We start from the raw sequence: 19,796 nt of genomic DNA on the forward strand, positions 1-19,796 counted from the left end.
CTTTCCTAGCTTCTGCGGACCTCTTCTTTGCAGGAGGTTTTATGAGCGCCTTGTTCAGGCAAACGCAGGCACTTTAAATGAATAATAATATCATATTATAAGAACTTCCGTTCACCAGACTTGGCAGTAACAAACTAAAGAACTTCCGAACCGAAACCAGATCTGATCGTTGGGAACGGCATCAGAGAAACATCTGGCGTCTTATTCGAATTGCTGCACCATTTTGCCGAGCAGTATCTCCCAGGCATTATTCACTTCTTGGTCTGTGACCAGACGTGCCTCCGCGACTCCCTTCACACAAACCAAAACTAGTAGACGGAACCTGCCGACTTGTCACCGCTGCTACCTCACAACCCCGGTGCATCCGAAACCGACGAGACAATGACCACTGCTCCTGTAATACATTACCCCCGTTTCACAGTACGAAAAGGCAACAAAACTCCACGCTTTGTGGCGGCCACTTTGTTAGGTTACTTGTATATGCACGACAGTGCCGGCCTCTTGGGACATTCTCTGAGTGCCGGGAGCTGCGTTGGCCTGCTTGCGTTCTGATATCCACAATCCCAACCACTCTTTTGTGAAATACCACTTTTCCAGTTTTGCCGATCTCTCCTGCTGTGCACTGAGGACGTTTCCTAGCTGTGGCATGAAGCATGTTTCTGGGTGGCACTCTAGTATTTCTTACGGCGTCGGCTGTTAGTGGCCCGTTTCCCGGTTTTTCGACGGTGTGAGCGTAAACAAAAAGTTTCCCTGCTAAATTTAACAGAAAAATTCTTGTCACATACCTATGCACAATTTATTTTCCCCGCTAAGTTTGACGGGAAAATTGGCGTCATGTGAGCTATGCACCAATTCAGTTTCCCCGCTATATTCGGCAGGAAAATTAATGTCTCGTGACCCGACAACATGGGACCTACAGGATAATTCAGGTTGCCTACTAAATTTAGCACAAATAGTGACTATTCACTAATTCAATTTCCCCGCTAAATTTGGCGTGAAAGTTGATGTCACAGGACGTATGCACCATTTCAATTTCCCCACTAAGCTTAGCAATTTGTGCACAAATTCAGTTTCCCTGCTAAATTTAGTGGAAAAATTGATGTTACGTGACTTATTCACCAATTCAGTTTCCCCGCTAAATTTAGTGGAAAAATTAAGTGTCATGTGGCTTATGCACCAATTCAGTTTTCCTGCTAAATTTGGCGGGAAAATTGATGTCACGTGATTTTTGTTCTAATTCAGTTTCCCCGCTCAATTTAGCAAAAATTTAGTGGGGAAACTGGGCAGGAATATTTATCACTTTACACAAGCTTACTGGTACTGGCTTTGTCGCCGCATAATTTCAAGGATCAAAGCGGATATTTTCCAGTCTCTCCTCTGCAAAACTCGATGACGAAGTTGTGGGGATCGCATTGTTGACGAGACTGACAATGCAATCCCCGGGATTTCGTCGTCAAGCTGGGCGATTCTCACGGTGATGATGTTTAAATGTGGCTCGTACAGTGGACGCGACCACTGTGTGAGCATTCCGTTTAGACTCGTGACAGTCTCTGCCTCGACATGTGTTTGGGTAGCGGCTCATGCCCGATCGCTGCAACAACGGGAATGGCCGAACCTTAACAATGTGTGGAACTCGGTGCGGGCCTTGCGCTTTGCCAGCCCCCGTGCGTGATTAAGGTAAACGTTGGCAGCATAACATTGTCTCCAGATCACGTGGCCGGTTGTTGCGGCTTAAGTTGAGGAAGCGAAGGCTGCTCGTTTTTCTCTAATTTTTCTTCTTCTGCAACTACCATTGCATGGGGAGCAAAACTGACGAGCATTTTGTAGGTGCTTAATCGACCTAACGTCTATGCTCTTTTTATATCGGGAGTCACTTACAGGGTGGCAAAATGCACCGACGTACTGGGCGCGTGGTTTCAGAAAGTACCTTCCTCGCACGAGTTCTTGCTCGAACACGGCCCCTCGTGCCGCTGCCCTCGGAGGTGCCGAGCTCCAATCCGCGACGCGGATTGTGGCAGTGAACCTTTGAGGAATTGTGAAGAGATCAATCACCGACGGTGAGAACGGCAGGGAGTCTTTTTTTCGGATGCCTTGCCTTAGGCACGTGCATACCTGCCAAGTTTACGATTTTATCTTAAAGTTTCCGCTTTCCAGCGCTTTCTTACGGATATCGTGTTAACAACAATATTTGTACGATTTTCCGCACCCCGTGTAAAAAAAAAAAAAAAGAAAGAAAAGTTTTTGTTTAAGCTGCATCTTGCCTGTTTACAAGTTGGGGTTGGCAACACTGGTACATCGACTTGCGAGAGATGATGACTCGGGTGGGGAAGCCGAGTGAGGAGGAGGACATAAAGGAGCTGCAGGCCAAACTGAGTATGGAAATAGAGGAGGTGGAGCGGGAACTGAGGGAGATGGAGGCTCGGTGGGTGCGGAAGGGGGCTGTCGAAGACGAACTGCAGAGAGAAGAGAGGGGGACAGCGGCAGACAAGAGTGGGCAGGCAGCCAGGGTAGAGGGATTCTCATACAGTTCGGCTCTGCAGCGACCGAGTACAGGAGGAGATGGGGTACCAAGGAACGCTCGACCGGCAGAGAAAGGAAAGGCGGCTGGAGCAGGGGGGCAGGTGATCGTGGTGGGCAGCTCCAATGTGGCCAGGTGCAGGGAGGGGATAGGGAGCAAGGTGGAGGACGACGAGAGGGTGAAAGTGGTGACCTGCCTGGGAAAGGGAATGAAGGAGGTAATGCGAAGCGCAGTGGCTATACTGCAAGAAAATAAGGCGACAGAGAGTCTAGTCATGGTGCACGCGGGGCTAAACGATGTGCTGAACAGGAAAGGAGGGGATCTGGGCGCGCACATTAGGGAGGGAGTCCGACAACTCAGAAAGGTGAAAGAGAATGTGCACATCGTGCTGTGCACCATCCCAGAGGTTAGGGGTGCAGACCGTAGAGACAGAAAGGGAGGTAAGGGAAGCCAATAATGTGATTGAGGCACTAAGATTCCAACACAGATACGAGGTCATGGACATCAACAGGGAAGTCCGCCAAAGGAGTCCGGTTCCCACTTTCCAAAGGGACGGGATCCATTATGGCGAGCTCACAGGAAGACGGGTGGGACGAAGAATGGGCTGTAGGGCAAGGGCTTTTTTGGGAGCCTGCGAGGTCCGGGAGAAGAGAGGGATCCGGATTTAGAGCTGGGAGGTGGGGACAGGGAGGGCAGGAGGAGGCCTCGCAGGAATAGAAAGAAGAGGAAGAAACAGCTTAATATTGATTTTATAAACATGCAGGGTGGTAGAAAGAGACTAAAATGGGAAGAGCTTGAGAAGCAGCTGGTGGCGGAAAATTTTCAGGTGTATGGATTGGCGGAGACCCACCTTAGGGATATGGAGGAGCCACCATACATAGCGGATTATTTTTGGTTGGGATGCAACAGGAGTAGCGGAGAACGAAAGGGAGGAGGGATAGGAGTATTGATCATACTTGGGTAGTAATTCAATTACAGTAATTGAATTACTGTAATTTAATTACTTTTCCTGGTAATTTGTAATTGTAATAATTACTTTTGACTAAAAGGAATTGTAATTGTAATTTAATTACTTTCTAGCGTCAGTAATGTCTAAATTTCAGGCACAATTACAAATACTTTTGCAAGATTTTGTGGCGGCGGCGCTTTTCCCCCCTGGCTACGGAAACGACAGCACAGCCAAAGCGACAGGAGATAGAGTGTCTCCCAACCTGCTCAAAAAAGAAAAAAGAGGGATGGGAAAGGGAGGCTGGGATAGAACGGAATGAAGGATTTTGTAGACTGTAAAACGATTTAATGAAGAATTTGAGAAATAATTTGATAAATGAAGGCTACATTCGCCTCCGTTTTCGTTTGTGTCGTAGTTGAATCCGACTCTTCGTCTCGTTCGCTTCCCGTTGCTCCTGTTTCTAGGGGTCTTTCTTATTTCTCATTCCCACACGGGGGCATCATGGGTCGAAGTCGAGCTGGTTGGCTCCGATCACATCATCCGGTCGAGGCGGAGAGGTTCGAGGTTCTCCTAACGCGTCTTCGCCGCTAGCATATTCGCTTACATATTTCCGTCAACTTTCGGGACTTTTTTGTTCATGAAATTATTCTCTCTTCTTTATGAGTTTTCTCACGTCCTTCTCCTTTATCTCGTATGTTGGTACCACTAACAGTAAGTCGTGCTACTCTAACATCGAGGCGAAGAAGCAAAGAAGCAGCAGGTCTTATTAACACGACTCACCCTGCCTTATTTCCAACTGTTGTTGCTACACTGCTCTTCCTTCTCCCAGTCCTCGTCTACCTTTTTGTATAAATCTTCATTATTTATTGTTCGCTCTACCTAACCCTTTCAACTGTTTGTCAGCCCGATTGGACGAGATTCCAAAACTTACAAACCACGGCTTTAGACTGTAGGGAGCTTGTTTTTACATTTGTTGTTCGGTGAAGGCTTCTTTTTTTTTCTTTTTTTTTATAGAGGGCTTGGCTTGCACTTTACTTTTACACCTCTATCGTGACCCTCCACGCGTCCTCCTCTTGTCCTGGCCTGTGGAACCGTCCCGAGGCGCGCAGTGCTGTTTTGCATTGAAAACCTGCAACAGTCTTATCTACAATGGAAAAGGAAAGGGTGAATCTACAATAACCCAGGCCCGTGAAACCTGCCCACCGTGAGTGAGGCAAATGTCACGTCTGGCGAACAAGACAACCAACCAACCAACCAAAAGGAAAGGCTGCCGGGGCCTTGTTCCGAAAAATTCTTTAAACAGATTAGCAGCAATGTAAAAATATAATCGTGAGGTGCAAACTCTCCGCACCATGTCTGAAAACAAATTCAACAAACCGAAACGCGACCTCCAATTCGCGAAAACATTTGCAGGTAGGCAACTTTTTTGTCACTTTCAAAAATACTTACAGTTATAAAAAAAAATAATAATGGCTCGTCTATATCTTCCAGCTGAAACACACTCAAGTAAATCATGAAATCGAGGCGTCCAAGAGGCCGCAGTTTTGCAATAATTCGCGGATTCTTACATTCGCGACGCGGTGGAGTCGCAATATAGATTCCAATGTGTTTACATTTTACCGGAATTACTCGCGGGACTTATTTTTCGCGAATTGAAGGCGATTCGCGAAATCGAAAATAAAGTCGTTTACAGTGTATCATGAATTTTTCGAGGTTGTTCTTGCCATGCTAAATTCAAATCGGTCTTCTTTATGAGACGCATAACATCGATACAATCATTGCTATCCTAATGATTAGCTACATGACGATCCTAGATTTATTATCTATATCAGGAGCTTTTTTGGGTGTTACCGTGCACTGAATTAACCCAGAATCCCTGGCAATAGAGTTGCTGCTATTGTGACACTAGTTTTGTGGAAGCGACCACAAATCGCGTGCTACGGTTACCCTGTTACAAGTCTACAGACAGGTAGAGGCAGTGAACCATTGTGGCTGAAATGTTTTCGTAAGTTGTCGTATTCTTTAAATGTTTGACATCGTCTACAAGTTTCTCTTCTTAGTCATTTTTACGTGAGTTTTATGGTACCAGTACTGTCGCATATTTGTTTCCTTGTATTATTTTTAAGTTTATTTTTTGTTGGTTTGATTTATATACCATTTGCATAAGCTCTAAGGAGATTCACCTCGCACCTGGGAATTTTGTCGCCATTTATTTTTATTTTTTGAGAATATAAGAACGCAAGAGTTCATTATTCCAAACTATTAAGTTCTATAATCCATTTAACAAATTTCATAAAAGGAAATGCAATGCGTGGCATTTATACACCATTTATACAATACGGCCATATAACTCGTTTACAGTTATATGGCCCAAGGTGGGTAACTCTCAGAAATAAGTAATTGTAAAGTAATTGCATTACTTTTGAAAAGTAATTTGTAATTGCAATGAACTACTTTCGCGTAGTAGTAATTGTAATTGTAGTTAAACTACTTTGGGAGCTAAGTAATTGTAATTGTAATTAAATTACATTTTGAAAGTAATTTACCCATGTATGGTATTGATCAAAGGGCAAGACTGGGAGAGGGTGAATGAGGGATGCAGGGAACACCTATGGTTGATAGGACAGATTATGGATTTGAACACACTGCTGGGATTTGTCTACCTGAAAACGGGAAGGGATTCAAAAGAAGAAAATGCACAGCACTTGTCATGCATAGCGAGGGATGTCAGAGAAATCGGTTTAAATAGGGAAATAATTATCATGGGAGATATGAATGCCCATTTAGAAGGTTTTGATGGGCACACAGACACAACAGGGAAAATGTTGCAAGAATTCTGCGATGCTCTGGATCTAATACTAGTCAATGCCCAAGTAAAATGCGATGGAAAAATCACAGGGGAAAGAAACGCTTCTCACTCAACAATAGACTATTGCCTCATGTCCCCAAAGCTGTATAACAGTCTAGGGAGTATGGAAATAGATGAAGAAGGTATAAAAAGCTTAGGGAGTGACCACAGAAGAATCAAAATCAAATTTGGTGCATCAGTAACAGAGCTAGAAATTCAGGAACGGGAAGGTGAATCGACTCTAAGCGAAGATCAGTTACAAGAAGTATCCAAAAATATTGAGAGCATAGTATCCAACCAACCGGAAAGAGAGTGGTCATATGAGGATTTAGTGGGCATTTTTAAGACTGAGTTGGAAAAGTACCGAGGTAAGCGAGGAGGAATGAGAGGGAAAAAGCACAAACCTAAAATCTGGTGGGATAAAGAGGTTAAGGCAGCCATATCACGACGTCAAGAGGCATCTCGAGAACATACGTGGGCAAAGAAAAGGGGAGCAACCCCGGATGAAGTAGCAGCAAAATGGGAAAATTTTCTGAATAGAAAAAGGGAGGCATCAGCTCTCATACAGACCAAAATTGGCAGCGCAGGGGTTCAGTGGATGATGGAGATAAATCAGAACGACAGAAATGCAGCAAAAAGATTTTGGGAGCACATTAAGGCGCAGGGAAAAAAGACTGAGTCGTGCCAGCACTCACTCACCACACAGGAGGGGATAAAGGTTGAAGGGAAAGAGGCTCGAGAATACATCAGGAGCTTTTTCGGAGTTGGAACCAAATGAAAAACTGGAGAACACCAATCACAGTAACGTGCAGGAGGAAGAGGGAGCCGAAACAATAGGAACTACTATAGGAGAATGGGACAGAGCGGAAAGTAAGATTCCAGCAGGAACAGCAACAGGTCCAGATGACATTCCAATCAGACTAATAAAGGCCCTAGGTAAAGCAAGCAAATTAAAGCTAAAACAGGTGATAGATCAAATAATTAAAGGGGGGGACGTACCCAATGATTGGAAACTAAGCAAGATGAGACTAATATATAAAGGCAAAGGTAATAAAGATATTATTAAATCATATCGCCCAATAACAGTAACTTCGGTCATATACAGGCTAGCTATGCAGATAGTGAAGAGGAGAATGGAAGAGTGGGCAGAAAGCACGCAGATTCTGGGTGAGCTCCAAAATGGTTTCGGAAGGGATAGAAGGCTTGAAGATAATTCATTTATAGCCACCTAGTGCATAGAAATTGCAGCGACAAACCATAGACCATTATGGGTAGCATTTTTAGACATCAAGGGGGCATACGACAATGTGAGTCAGGAAAAACTCTGGGAACTACTGAGGAGGTATGAGCTAGATGCATATTTGATTAGATTCTTGCAAGAAGTGTATACAAATAATGAGGTGGTTATAAAGTGGGAGGCAGAAACTACAAGACCAGCAGCAATAAAAAGAGGGCTTAGACAGGGTTGTCCCCTGTCACCACTGCTCTTCATGTTACAGTCGAACCTCGATATAACGAACTTCAATGTAACGAAATCCTCGATTTAACGAAGTATTTTATTTTTCATAATTTCGTGCCCATAGACCCCATGTATTTTTAGTCCCTATATAACGAAGTCTATTTTGCTGCTATTTCAATATAACGAAGCGCCATTGCCATAGAAGGCAATAAATAAATAAACTCTAAAAAACAACTTCGCAAAAAAATTGTGGTTAAAAAAAAAAATTATGCACAAATGCGAGCGCTTGATAGGTTACTTCACGGGGACAGGCCTTCCAACGTTCCTAGGCTGCCCGAGGATGCGGCGCCGGTAGCGCCGGCGAGGCATGCGGCAAAGCGGATTCCGCGAGGCTGGCCAGAAAATGCCGAGCAAAAAGTTAACACGGCGTAACAGCATCACCACTGACATTCACTGATCATCATAGTCCACTGTACCGCGGGTAGCGCGGGAGCCAACTTCAGCGGGGGAGCGACGTGATGGTGCGACCTAGAGTTCCTGTATAGGCTCCCTACGGTAGGTAGCTATACAGGAACTCTAGTGCGACCTAGAGTTCCTGTATAGGCTCCCTGCGGGAGCCAGAGTTGCGCATTTCTTTTCCCCGCGCCGCCACGCCGCTATTCGCCGAGATCCATCACGTGAGGAGCAAAGCATCCGTTGGCGTGCAAGAAAGCCACCTTTACGGTCGCTCCGTCTACGTTTCTCTTGCCCCGGCGTATGTTCCCCTGCTTTCCGCCTCCTTTTCCTCCTCTCCTGTTTTCCATGCGCGCGCGGCGCCGCTATTCGCCAAATTTAGTCACGTGAGGAGCAAAGCATCCAGCTCGTGCGGGAAAGCCGGCGCTACGGCCACGCGCCGAGGCTGAATGCGCAACTCTGCTACCGTAGGTAGCTATACAGGAACTCTAGTGCGACCGCACGGGCAGTGCCATCTAGGAGAAGACCGAAAAGACCGATTATCGTCTTGCGACCGTGATGTAAAGCAAAGGCGCAAGCACACTGTGGGCGCAAGGGGGCAAGTAAACTGTGCGGGCAAGAGTGCTGTGTAGGTTGGAAACATTGGCACCGCCTAAACTAAACAGCTTTATTTTTCGACCGGGCGTTGCACTCACGTGCTTGCTGCCATAAGGAAACGTAAAGTTCTTTCTTTGGATGAGAAAGCAAACGTTTTGGACGCCATCCTGAAGAAACTGCCGAGATCACGAGCACTCGGGAAGTGCTCGACGCAATGGACGTACTGAGGAGGTACACGGCGTCGCACGGGCAGCAAGATGCCGTGCAAGCGCTCTGGGCGCTCGAATGGCTCGAACGCCGTATGACGCCGCCGACGCCGCTGCTACTGTCGGACAAGGCGCAAGCAAAACTCGCGGACTACTTTGCCCCTAAATAAATGTCATTTTCGGTGAGTTTTCATACCCGTAAAATGTTTCGGAATTTTTTTTTTCGCATACTAAAGCCAAATTTCGATTTAGCGAAATTTCAATGTAACGAAGTAAATTGCGAATTTTACCGACTTCGTTACATCGAGGTTCAACTGTATACCTAAGCGAATTGGAAAACAGGTTAGAGCAGAGCAACTTGGGATTCGATCTGACGTATATGGAGGGAGGGAGTAAGGTAAACCAAGTCATACCTGGACTGATGTATGCAGACGATATCGTACTTATAGCAGATAGCCGGGAAATATTGGACAAACTAATTGGGATATGTGGAGGAGAGGGCGACAAGCTTGGTCTGAATTTCAGTAGAGAAAAATCTGGAGTGATGGTTTTTAATGACGAAAAGGGGGAGCCGCTGAGAATTCAGAACTTTGAAATAGACCAGTGGTTTTCAAATAGGGGTCCGCGGACCCCACGGGGTCCACGAAGACACTTCTGGGGTCCGCAAAACCCTCAACAAAATTTTTTTTTTTTAGTTAGCACGTTTTTTGTAGTTTGAAGCGCGAGTGTGCCACGTATTGATGAACTGACCAGAATGAAGTAATTTGGCACCTTTGTTTTATGTTTTTCTGCTACGTAGCAATAAAAAACACCACCCCCCCCCCCCCCCCCCCCCCCCCCCGCTGGAAGAAGTCCCCCATCACTGCCAGCTGTCCGCAAGGGGTCCCCGACACATCCATGGCTGGGAACCACTGAAATAGACTATGTAGATAAGTACAAATATCTGGGGGTCTGGATGAAACAGGGAAAGAAATATTTAGAGGAACATGAGGAATATATAATAAAAAAGGGGAAAAGAAATTCGGCTATTATGAAGCATAGAGCACTATGGAATTATAATAGATACGAAGTGGTTCGAGGCATTTGGAAAGGAGTCATGGTGCCAGGTTTGTCGTTTGGTAATGCAGTGTTGTGCATGCGTTCAGAGGTTCAGACAGGATTGGAGGTCAGACAGAGAAGTGTAGGCAGGTTGGCACTGGGTGCGCATGGGAACACGCCAAATGAAGGGGTACAAAGGGACATGGGCTGGTCGTCTTTTGAGAGTAGAGAGGCAATCAGCAAATTGAAATTTGATCAAAGACTGACAAAAATGGAGGACGTACGATGGCCGAGGACAAGTATTTATACATGAAGAGTTTGAATACAAAATGGACGAACCGAACGAGAAAACTAAAATTTAAATATCTGTCATCTAGGGAGGAGACTGAGCGGAACACAACGGTAAAAAGGGCGTAAAAGAAGCTGAAAGGAAAATGTGGAGTGGTAGGATGTAAGGAAAATCGGCGTTAACAATTTATAGGTCACATAAACAGGAAATAAGAAAAGAACAGGTTTTTGATAATTCACGGGGTAGTTCCCTACTATTTGAGGCTAGAAAGGGGTTTTTAAGAACCAAAACTTATAGGGCTAAATTCGAGAAAATGGACACATTATGTGCCATTTGCCAAAATGAGAACGAAACAATGGAACATCTTGTTTTAGAATGTATGAGGCTTCGTCCTGCTCTCCCGGAGGGGTCGGCGGATTTGGCGGGGGCACTCGGTTTTGCGGACGAGGATGGAGGAATGGAGAAAAAAAGGGTTGCCATCACAAAAAGGAGATTGGAAAACTGGTGGATACAGTCTAGGGAAAATGAAGCAAGGACGAACAATTAGCACAGCTGGGGGTCAGGAGGGACAGAGGAATATTGGGACTCCCTCCCGCGTTGCTCCGGCCCAAAGTCTCACGCCTGTCCCCCAGTGGGTGTGGTTTAAGCAGGAACACCGACGAGGTTGACCAGAGGAAAATTGGCGACTCCCTCGCCCGGGGGAGGAGGCGGGGGGCGGTGTTTAATTTGTTTTTGCCCGATCCCCCAAAGGTCTTCCTGGAAAGTACTCTACCCGCCCGGTGATAGTTGCAGAGAGGTAAAGGGAAAAAAGAATAGAAGAAAAAAGGAAAAACAAATTTCTTAATCAATAATTTAAGGCTAGGTGGCACAAGCTACCGCCCGATATAAAGGGAACAGCCAATATCCATCCATCCATCCATCCATGCCAGGGGGCGCAAGCTACCGCTCCAGTGTTGTAAGGGGTGGTATAGCCGCTACAGAGCCGTATAGACCGACACGCTGTTTACAAACAAGCCCGCGTTTGCCCACACCAGGTGTGGGCACTGCGCGTGCGCACAAACCGAATTTGTGTGAAGCGAAGCGTCTGCGCATGCGCAGTGCTGTCGACAGCGCCACCGCAGCTGCGTGACGTCAGGGCCGCGTGTGGGTCTATATGTAGAGAGTTTGGCCATTCGTTGGGAGGTATAGGAGACAAATGAGGAGGTGGCATTGGCCGAAGGTGGGCTGGGCGTGCTTCAGGGCGCCTTCAGAAATTCGGATGTGACCAACTAGAGGCCGGAAATAATACCCTGGCGGTGGTTGCGAGAAACAAACCTGATAAGTGCATCGGAGTAACTCTCGCTGACTGAAAATATTGTACACATGATGTTTCAATCATGCTCATCCAAAATGATGGTGAAAGAGTGCGACTAGCGGAACGATGGACGTAATCCTTATGCCAAGCGCCGAGGGCCAAGAATCTGCCGTCCGAGTGGTCGCACTCTGTTCGAGCAAAACAGAGTTGAGCGGCGCATTCATTTCTTACATCTTCCTGCATGATCATGATCGAAACATCACGTGCACCCTATGTTCAACCACAAAAAGTTGCTACACTTCACTCTTACGCACTTTTTAAAACCATATACGAACATATACCTTTGATCAGAACTGTCTCTCGCTACCATCGCTAGGGCATTCTTTTTGGCTTCTGGTTGGTCAAGAGAGCATGCCAAGCCCTCTTTCCGAGCCTCGTGCATGCCCTGGCTCTGCCCGCGCCTCCCATTGACCAAACTCTCTGTATGCACGGCTCTGAGCCGCTAACATTCATCCATCCATCTTAATCCAAAACTGTTTAGGAAATCTCCTTTGTTGTGGCGACGTTGGTTGTGGTGAATGTTGTGCGTTGTGTTACTGGAACTTTTACTCATGATCCCTTGAAACCATCTTTGCTACAAGATGGCGGGAAAAAAATACTTTCAAGTGTTTATCCCCAGCTTTTCAACCGACTTTCCATTTATGAAGACGTCGCACAAAGGCGAAAGGAATACATTTTGTAGTCTGTGTCGCTGCGATGTCAACATTTCGCACACTGGTCGCCGGGACATTCTGTGTCATCTGAATAAAAAAAAAGCACAAGGACTCTGCAAATTTAGTTGAAACCAACGAGAAGCTTGGAGGGTACTTTAGTCGATCGACGGATTACGACACTACCCGAGCAGAAGGCTTTTTTACGGCATTTTTGATCGAACACAACGTGCCGTTCACGGCGGTTGTTGTGGAGACGTTGAAGAGCAAGAACTTTGCTCACTAACGTCTCCATTAAACAAGGCACAGGCGAAAGAGTTTTCAGCAAAGTGAAGAAGGCACACACTCAGTTCCGCTCCTCCATGTCAAAAAAGACTCTTGAACAGTTGTTAGTTGTGAGATGCAGCCAGTCTGGAAGGTGCCATGAACAAGTGTTCGACAAGAGCTTCCTAAGAAAAGCCAAAGCTGCAACTTCCTCAGTGTTGGCCCAACCTTCTACTTCCAAAGAATAAGACATTTCGTGCAATGTATGACCTAGTTGAGGCCTTTTTCTTACCCAAACCAAGTTTTTGAAGAATAAAACAGTTTTTGTATTTCTTCACACAATTGTAGTGTTTTTTGGCATCCCCTGTAGTATTTTCAGCATTGTAGGGTTGGCAGGTCTGCACGTGCTCGCTGCCTTCCACCGTGCTTTGGCTGCGCACATGCACTTGAGGGTAACGGAACACCGAAGCACTATTGAAGGCAAGGAGCTCGTGCGAGGCGGAACGGCCGAAAGACCTTTCTGCTGTCCCAATCCCGTCCGTGACCGCAGCAAATGTCTTGACCTTGGCGTTCGGGACCCTCGCGCAGCTCTTCTCAAGCGGTCTCAAGCAGAGAGGGAACACATCTGGACCTCTCAACGGCTTCCTCCTGGCAGACGTGATGGCCGAACTCCGAAGGGGCGCCAAACTGGTATGTGTTGCGTAAGTTTTGGAATCGAACGTTGTGATCTTTCCTGCAGTTTTGAACTGTGTGAAAATCCGAGTTCAAGTGGTTTATCGAAAAGCTCGGAGTGCAAAGTGAAAAGCTCGGAGTGCGTTGTTCGGAAATGTGTCCTTCTTGCCCGACTGCCGCAAGTCCCTCGCAGAAGCCACAAGAGACTTGCTGCGGTGCTGGAAGCCCTCAATGTGCAAATTGTGGGTTATTTCTCGATCTTGGAATGTTTGGATAATAGGTTTCGATTTTAATGCGAAAGCATTAACTGTCTCATGGATCGAGCTGACGTCATCAGTTTGAAGTAGGAAAACTGCTCCTAGTTTCCGCCGCGATCCCAATAGGAGCGATTCACCTTCGGTTCCATTGGCTGGTGCGCGTTGACGGGGCTCCCATTGGCTGCTGCGCCATGCCCTTCGAGATCCCGAAGCGCACGCGCGCACTATACTCCGCGACAACTTTTCTTGGCAATGCAGTGGAAGGTACGTCCCGCGTCCCCTCTTCCATTTTGAATGTACGAAGGCTCTTCACCTCCCCCATTTCCGGGGAGAGGAGGAGAGCCTGCGTACACTCAAAATCAGAGAGGGGACGCGGGACGTACGTTCCACTGCATTGCCAAGAAAAGTTGTCGTGGAGTATAGTACGCAGCAGACAACAAAAGGAGTGGATGAGTGGCTTGCATGCTTTCGCATTTACAACTCATAAGAAATTCTTAGGTGTACCTCGAGCTTTTGTTTTTCAAGTTGTTTGACCCAGGTAGACAGTTGAGGTTTTTGATGTGTTAGGGACCTTTGAGCTCAACAAGTTCAAAGATTGTCGGACTGATTGGCTCGACATGTTTGGAGAGTGCGGAAGACTTACAACTTTCTGTGCTCGACATTAAGCCTCCCCAATCCTAATGCTTGAAAAAAAAAAAAAAAAAAATTTGTTTGCATTTTTTATAGCCTTTGAACGCTTTGGCATCCTTTTAAAAGGGGGGGGGGCATCTTTGAAAATCGCAAAATCGAGAAGTGTCGAGTTTTAGAAAACCCTATTTTCGGGTTGTATATCTCATAAACTACCTTCTCTGTAATTAACGGCACCTAATACTACGAGGAAATATCTAAAACAAATATTTACGAGGCCTGGGTAGTGTCCAAGTGAGGGTCAAACGTAAAAGTCAACCCCAACTTCGCGCTCGTCATTCCCGACGCATTTAGCCGAAGGCTGCCATACTGGTCTTGAAGGTGAATTCTTTCTCTTATTTGCTGGCTCCCAAAATGGTGTTGGCCACGTGGCTATGGCATGGTCGCCATTCTTTTTTGTCGCAATTGCAAGAATATGATTGGACAGAGCGCGTGCTCGTGGAGCATGCAACTTCTATTGGCTGGGACGCGATTTCTCCGCTCGAGGAGTGCTTTCCTCCTCTTCGTTTCTTCTTCTGTTGCCGTTCGTGTTGTCTGCTCTTGGCAGTGTTCTCCTTGCACGCTCTCTCGCTTTGTCAGCTCCGCTTCATTTTTTGACCTTTTACAATCCGGCGATTTTTGAGCTACCTCAACTAACTATATTTTCTGACTCCCCGGCCTTTACCCTTTCTGGTATGCTATTTAGTATCGTGAAATTCATAATAGTTATTGCGAAATCCGCAAATGAAAATGATGCAAAAACCAACATTCAAATATGCCCGCCCTTTTCAGTGCCGTGACGTCAGTGGAAGGCAAGCTTGTCAGTCGGGCGAGCAGTTTTAAAATAAAATATGCCAATCATTTGTTCCGTGCTGGAGCGCGGGGAATGGAGCGAGCTTCTAAAGCATTCATTTGACACCATGAAACTGCTTTGAATCAGTTGGGAACAAATTCTACAGTCCAAAGAGTGAACCCCTACACTTCCACTGACGTCACTTTTTCGTTTTTGCCAGTAGAGACTTTCAGTTTGAAAAACACGGTGAGGACCAAAATTGTAAATTCAATAACTTCATGAAAAAAAATTATTTTCACCTAATATTTGGGATACTATTTTGGCGATGTTGTTTGGCGAGTTTAGCAAAATTTCAAGCAAATCGGGGACATGAAGAAATCGGCAGAGTACCCCTTTAACGTTAGCTTTGTGTAGCGTGCCGGTCTGTTTTGTGGTCGCACACAATGCGAAGTTCAAAGTACAAGGCGATGGGCACTTGTCGCGCGGAGGCGGCCCATGAAGTTACTGCGGATGGCGAAGCTGGAAGTTTCTGCGCGGCGTGCCGTCAATGATGATCGTATGAAAGCTTCCAGCGATGGATTTCCTCTGCCATCGGCTGTTGCTGAAAAAAAATGCATCGCCCCGCTGACGCATAGAGTACAGAGCACGTTGAATGCTGCAATTCCTTCCGAGCTTGCAGGTTCCGGCGCTCGTCTTCGGCCTGTCGCGACGAGTGGGAACGCATCGTCCAGCACCCATATGCGGACGCATTACGTGGCGCGTGAGGAGATCGAAGCAGAATGTAGACGGTGTGATACTGTTCAGGCCGAACTAGGAGATATGTCAGCAACCCAGAGGAAGTTTGAAGCCATGCTGCCTGATCTCACACTTGCCTGTGCTACAAGCAAAGGTGTGAAGTTCTGCCTTGTTCAGATTGATGTTTTGAGTAACCTGCTCTGCTGCACAATGTGTAAGCATTGCTTGGGAACTGGATTGACTGTCTAAGAAGGCACCAAACTCCGACTGCCAGCAAAACTCGAGGTCGTATGTGCCCATTGCGGCATTCTTGCAAGTTCCTGGACTTTGCCACGCCAACAAGACTCGAGGGTCTTCGAAGTCAACATCTGCTTCATCATGGTGATCAAGCCGATGGGAAAGGGGCAGATAGCTCTCAATGACTTTTGGGCAGTTATGAACGTCTCCCACAGAGGTCTCTACCACAAGGGTTCCAGCAGCACCTGAAAAAGACCTTCAGAGAGCCAGAGGACCTGTGCATGGACAAGTTTTATGCCGAGTCAGCTGTCGCGGTGAAGGCAGCCTGTCAGAAGATGGATGCGGGATTCTGCAGGGATATCACTGTGGTGACCGCAGACTTGTGCTCGTTACTTGAAAAATGTAATGGATTATAATTACAAATTACAAAGCCTCAAATGTAATAGATTACCGTTACAAATTACTTTCACCGAAAAATAAATGATTACTCATTACGTCACAAATTACGTTTTACGTTACTTTTTCCGTACACTTGTCCAGAAAACAATAAAAACAATTTTGGCATTTCTCAAAAATGTTTTGCAACACTATTTTTCATTTCTCATGCACCCGTATTATGGTAGTCCCTGTAAGAATAAAATATTGTATTCAAAAGAGTGTAGGTCCACTCCGTTCACTTGTAAGCTAACAAGGCACCGAAAGCTGCAAAATACACCCGCTATCCCGCTAGCTTACGGCCTCCGGAAATGATCCCTGGAATTGTGCAGACAAAGCTAGCGGTGCGCTTGCTCAGTGGCAGAGTCTACCTCCGCTACAAGATTCAGAGCTAAAGAAGCGATGTGCAAAAGCTTCCTTTTTACTCGGGTGTTTCGCCTGTTATTCACAAAAAAAGGAAAACTTGATTCTAACGTTACAATGTATAGCCAATGCAGAATGCAGGTGTCCCAGATTACATTGATGTGTTTCCGTATATTAGAGTTTTTTGTTCTTGCTGATGACAATGTGTTTTTTTGGCAAGCAAAGTATGTATGCACTGAAACTCGAGGTTTCTGTTCTCAATGTCCTGAATTCTGAACATCTCATTAAGAGATGGCCATGGAGATGACGGACACTCCATGACCGAAAACTCGACCAGCCGGAGAAAAAGTGGCAGTTACGGGTGAGCGATCATTCATCGGTTCTTACTTTCATACCAATATTCGTGGAGGCTGAAGGAGGGGGGAGGGCATAAAGAGTGGAAGAAGCGGTGGCCATCGGTCTCACGAAACAATAGAGGGTCACTTCACTTTTATGCATTCTCTCTCTCTCCTTCAGCACTCCTTAGATGGTGCCCCCCCCCCCCCCCCCCCTTTATGTTGACAGTTGACTGTAAAGTGAGGAGTGGACTCGACCACCATGCCCAGCCAAGTAAACCAAAGGAAGTATCGTCCATACTCTCGAAGATGACGCTCTTAGCCTCGCGCCGGGCGCTTTTCAGCCGTGCCTCAAGAGTGTGCTAGAATAAAGTAGCACACATCAAAGACAAAGCGAATTCCACTCCCCCACGAGGCTACATCGTCCGTTAGGCGAGTAGTGTGCCCGCGAACCGAGGGTCTACGGACCCGCGTCTAATGTCTGTGCAGGTGGCGGGAGACACAAAGGAGTTTGAAAGGGTGAAACAACGTAAAAGACAAAAACAACCACAAAGAGCTTTTTCCTGCCCGGGAGAAGAAAAACACGATGGAAGGCGACAAAAAGCCTACTTGGCATTGTCTTGCTTGATCTTTGTCTTTCGTATATTTGTACATGCCTTGCCCGTTTTTCTAGTGTCTGGTCATGCAAAAGATTGTGTTTTCTTTTCGGCTATCCTCTCCTTCCTGATGTTTTCTATTTTGTCGAACTTGCTCTCTTTATGCTGCTGAATGTTTTGCTCATATTGCTCCAGTTACTGCATTATGCTCCTATTTTTAATAAGTAATGAATAATTAAAGTAATCAGTTACCAATATTTTGTAAGGAAATTATACTACAAATTATTTTAGGAAAAAGGTAACGTGGCAATTACAAAATTACTCAAAAAAGTAATGAATTACAAGTAATCCGTTACTTGTAATCTGTTAGAAGTTGCAAGTAATCCGTTGCTTGTAATGGATTACCTTCCAAGTCTGGGTGTATGACGTCACATGGTACAAGAGAGGGCACACATTTCGCATCGGAGTTGGGTCAGTCATAGAATACCACACAAGCCTCATCTTGGACGCTGTGGTTTCGTCCAACCTGTGCCTTGGGTACCAAACAGGACCCAAGCCTGGAGATCAAGGGTATGACAGCTGGCGCATGCATAACGTGTGCCAGAAAAACACTGATGCCAAATCCGGGAGGATGGATGTTGAGACAGCCCTGACCCTCTTCAGGCACTCGTCTTTAACGGGGACAGCAGGACCTTCTCTGCCCTTACAGAAGAGAACATCTTTAGGCTAGTCCCCATCGTGAAAGAAGAGTGGTTGAACCATGTTCGGGGGGGGGAAGAGGATTGGAGTGGCACTGTGCAACCCCATCGAGAAGAGCAACAAGCTGTTGAGTGGTAAGGGCAAGTTGATGAAGGCCCTCATTGGCAAGCTTACTGACTACTATGGCTGGGCCCTCCAAAACACCTCCAAGGACGTGGCAGCGATGCAGTGTGCTGTTATGGCCACATACCATTTTGTCACGTCGACTGACCTGAAACCTCACCATGAACTCTGCTCGGAAGAGCTCTATCGTTGTGCCATCATAGAATTGCTGAGGCAAAAGGTGAGCCCCAGCACAAACACAAACTCCCAGGCTATGTTGCTGCAGCTATGCTGCCCGTCTACCAACGCCTGTCGCAGATTTCTCTGCTTCAGCGCCGCTTGGGAGCAAAGACTCGGAATGCATCCGAGTCTTTCCACTCAGTTCTGTGGTGTTTGATGCCTAAGGAACAGCATGCATCGCTGATCGCTGTTGAAAGTGCACAGCACAAAGTGGTGTTGAGGTTCAACGGCTGTTGCTATAGGGCGACGGCAGAAATGTTCGTTGCAGTGGGACCCAGTCGGCCCATCTAACCCTCCAGCGAGCTGCGGAGAAAGATGCCCTGCGGCTGCACAAGGCCAGCAAACGACACCGAGAGAAGTCGGATAGACGGAGCAAAAAGAAAGTGCGCAAGAACACTTCAGACTACTCTGCAGAGCCATTCTAAAGCCGAAAATCTGCGTGCAACTTTCAAGTGCCGTTTTCTTGGAATGGATTTTTTCAGTAACGTGACTGCTTCTCCTAGCGATATCTCGGGTACTGCTCAATGAAGCTCCTCCTCGCTGTTCTCGTCTGGTCAGTGACTCTAGTAAACTATCTAAGGTCTGCAATCGTCGTTCAAATGGTTTCGAAACCTTTTTTTTCTTTTTCTTTCGTGACTTCTACGGTTGGCATTGGCAGGAGACTGAGGTGTATGTTTTGCCGGCCTCCTATTGCGCAGAAATGTTGCTACTGCAACAAGTTCAAGGCCACTGTGGCATGCTGTCTGAAGATGTGCGAGAAGAAGTTCCACGTGGGCTGTGGCATTGCCAACGATTGCCTGCTCCAGTTCTACGGCGACTTCAGGTCAGTTGGCCGTCTTAGCTTGTCCGCCCAAAAGAGGGAAGTGAATGGTGGGTAGCCTGTTTCGCTGCATAGGCTTGCCACTCCTATCGAGGAGTGAAGCGCTCGTGTGGCAGACCACGTTGTCGCTCCACGACGCATAAATGCGACATTGTCGCATTTACGCATTTGAGTGCAATCGACTGCATCGCGACCGGTTTAGACTGCTTGTGACGAGAGGA

At 46.6% G+C, this 19,796-nt stretch overlaps 1 protein-coding gene across 2 annotated transcripts in view; it reads left to right on the forward strand.

Annotated features, from left to right (window-relative positions):
* LOC8052253 (G2/M phase-specific E3 ubiquitin-protein ligase) overlaps positions 1-19,796 on the forward strand; it is a 46,987-nt gene that overhangs the window by 15,402 nt on the left and 11,789 nt on the right. For both annotated transcript variants that reach the window (XM_029991669.4, XM_029991670.4), the window contains exons 4-5: positions 13,214-13,315; positions 19,454-19,578. In XM_029991669.4, the coding sequence (XP_029847529.2) occupies positions 13,214-13,315; positions 19,454-19,578 (227 nt within the window). The remainder of the gene's footprint in view (positions 1-13,213; positions 13,316-19,453; positions 19,579-19,796) is intronic.

Source organism: Ixodes scapularis, unplaced genomic scaffold, assembly GCF_016920785.2.
Source record: "Ixodes scapularis isolate PalLabHiFi unplaced genomic scaffold, ASM1692078v2 PGA_scaffold10__122_contigs__length_95168666, whole genome shotgun sequence".
Classification (NCBI taxonomy): Eukaryota; Metazoa; Arthropoda; class Arachnida; order Ixodida; family Ixodidae; genus Ixodes; species Ixodes scapularis.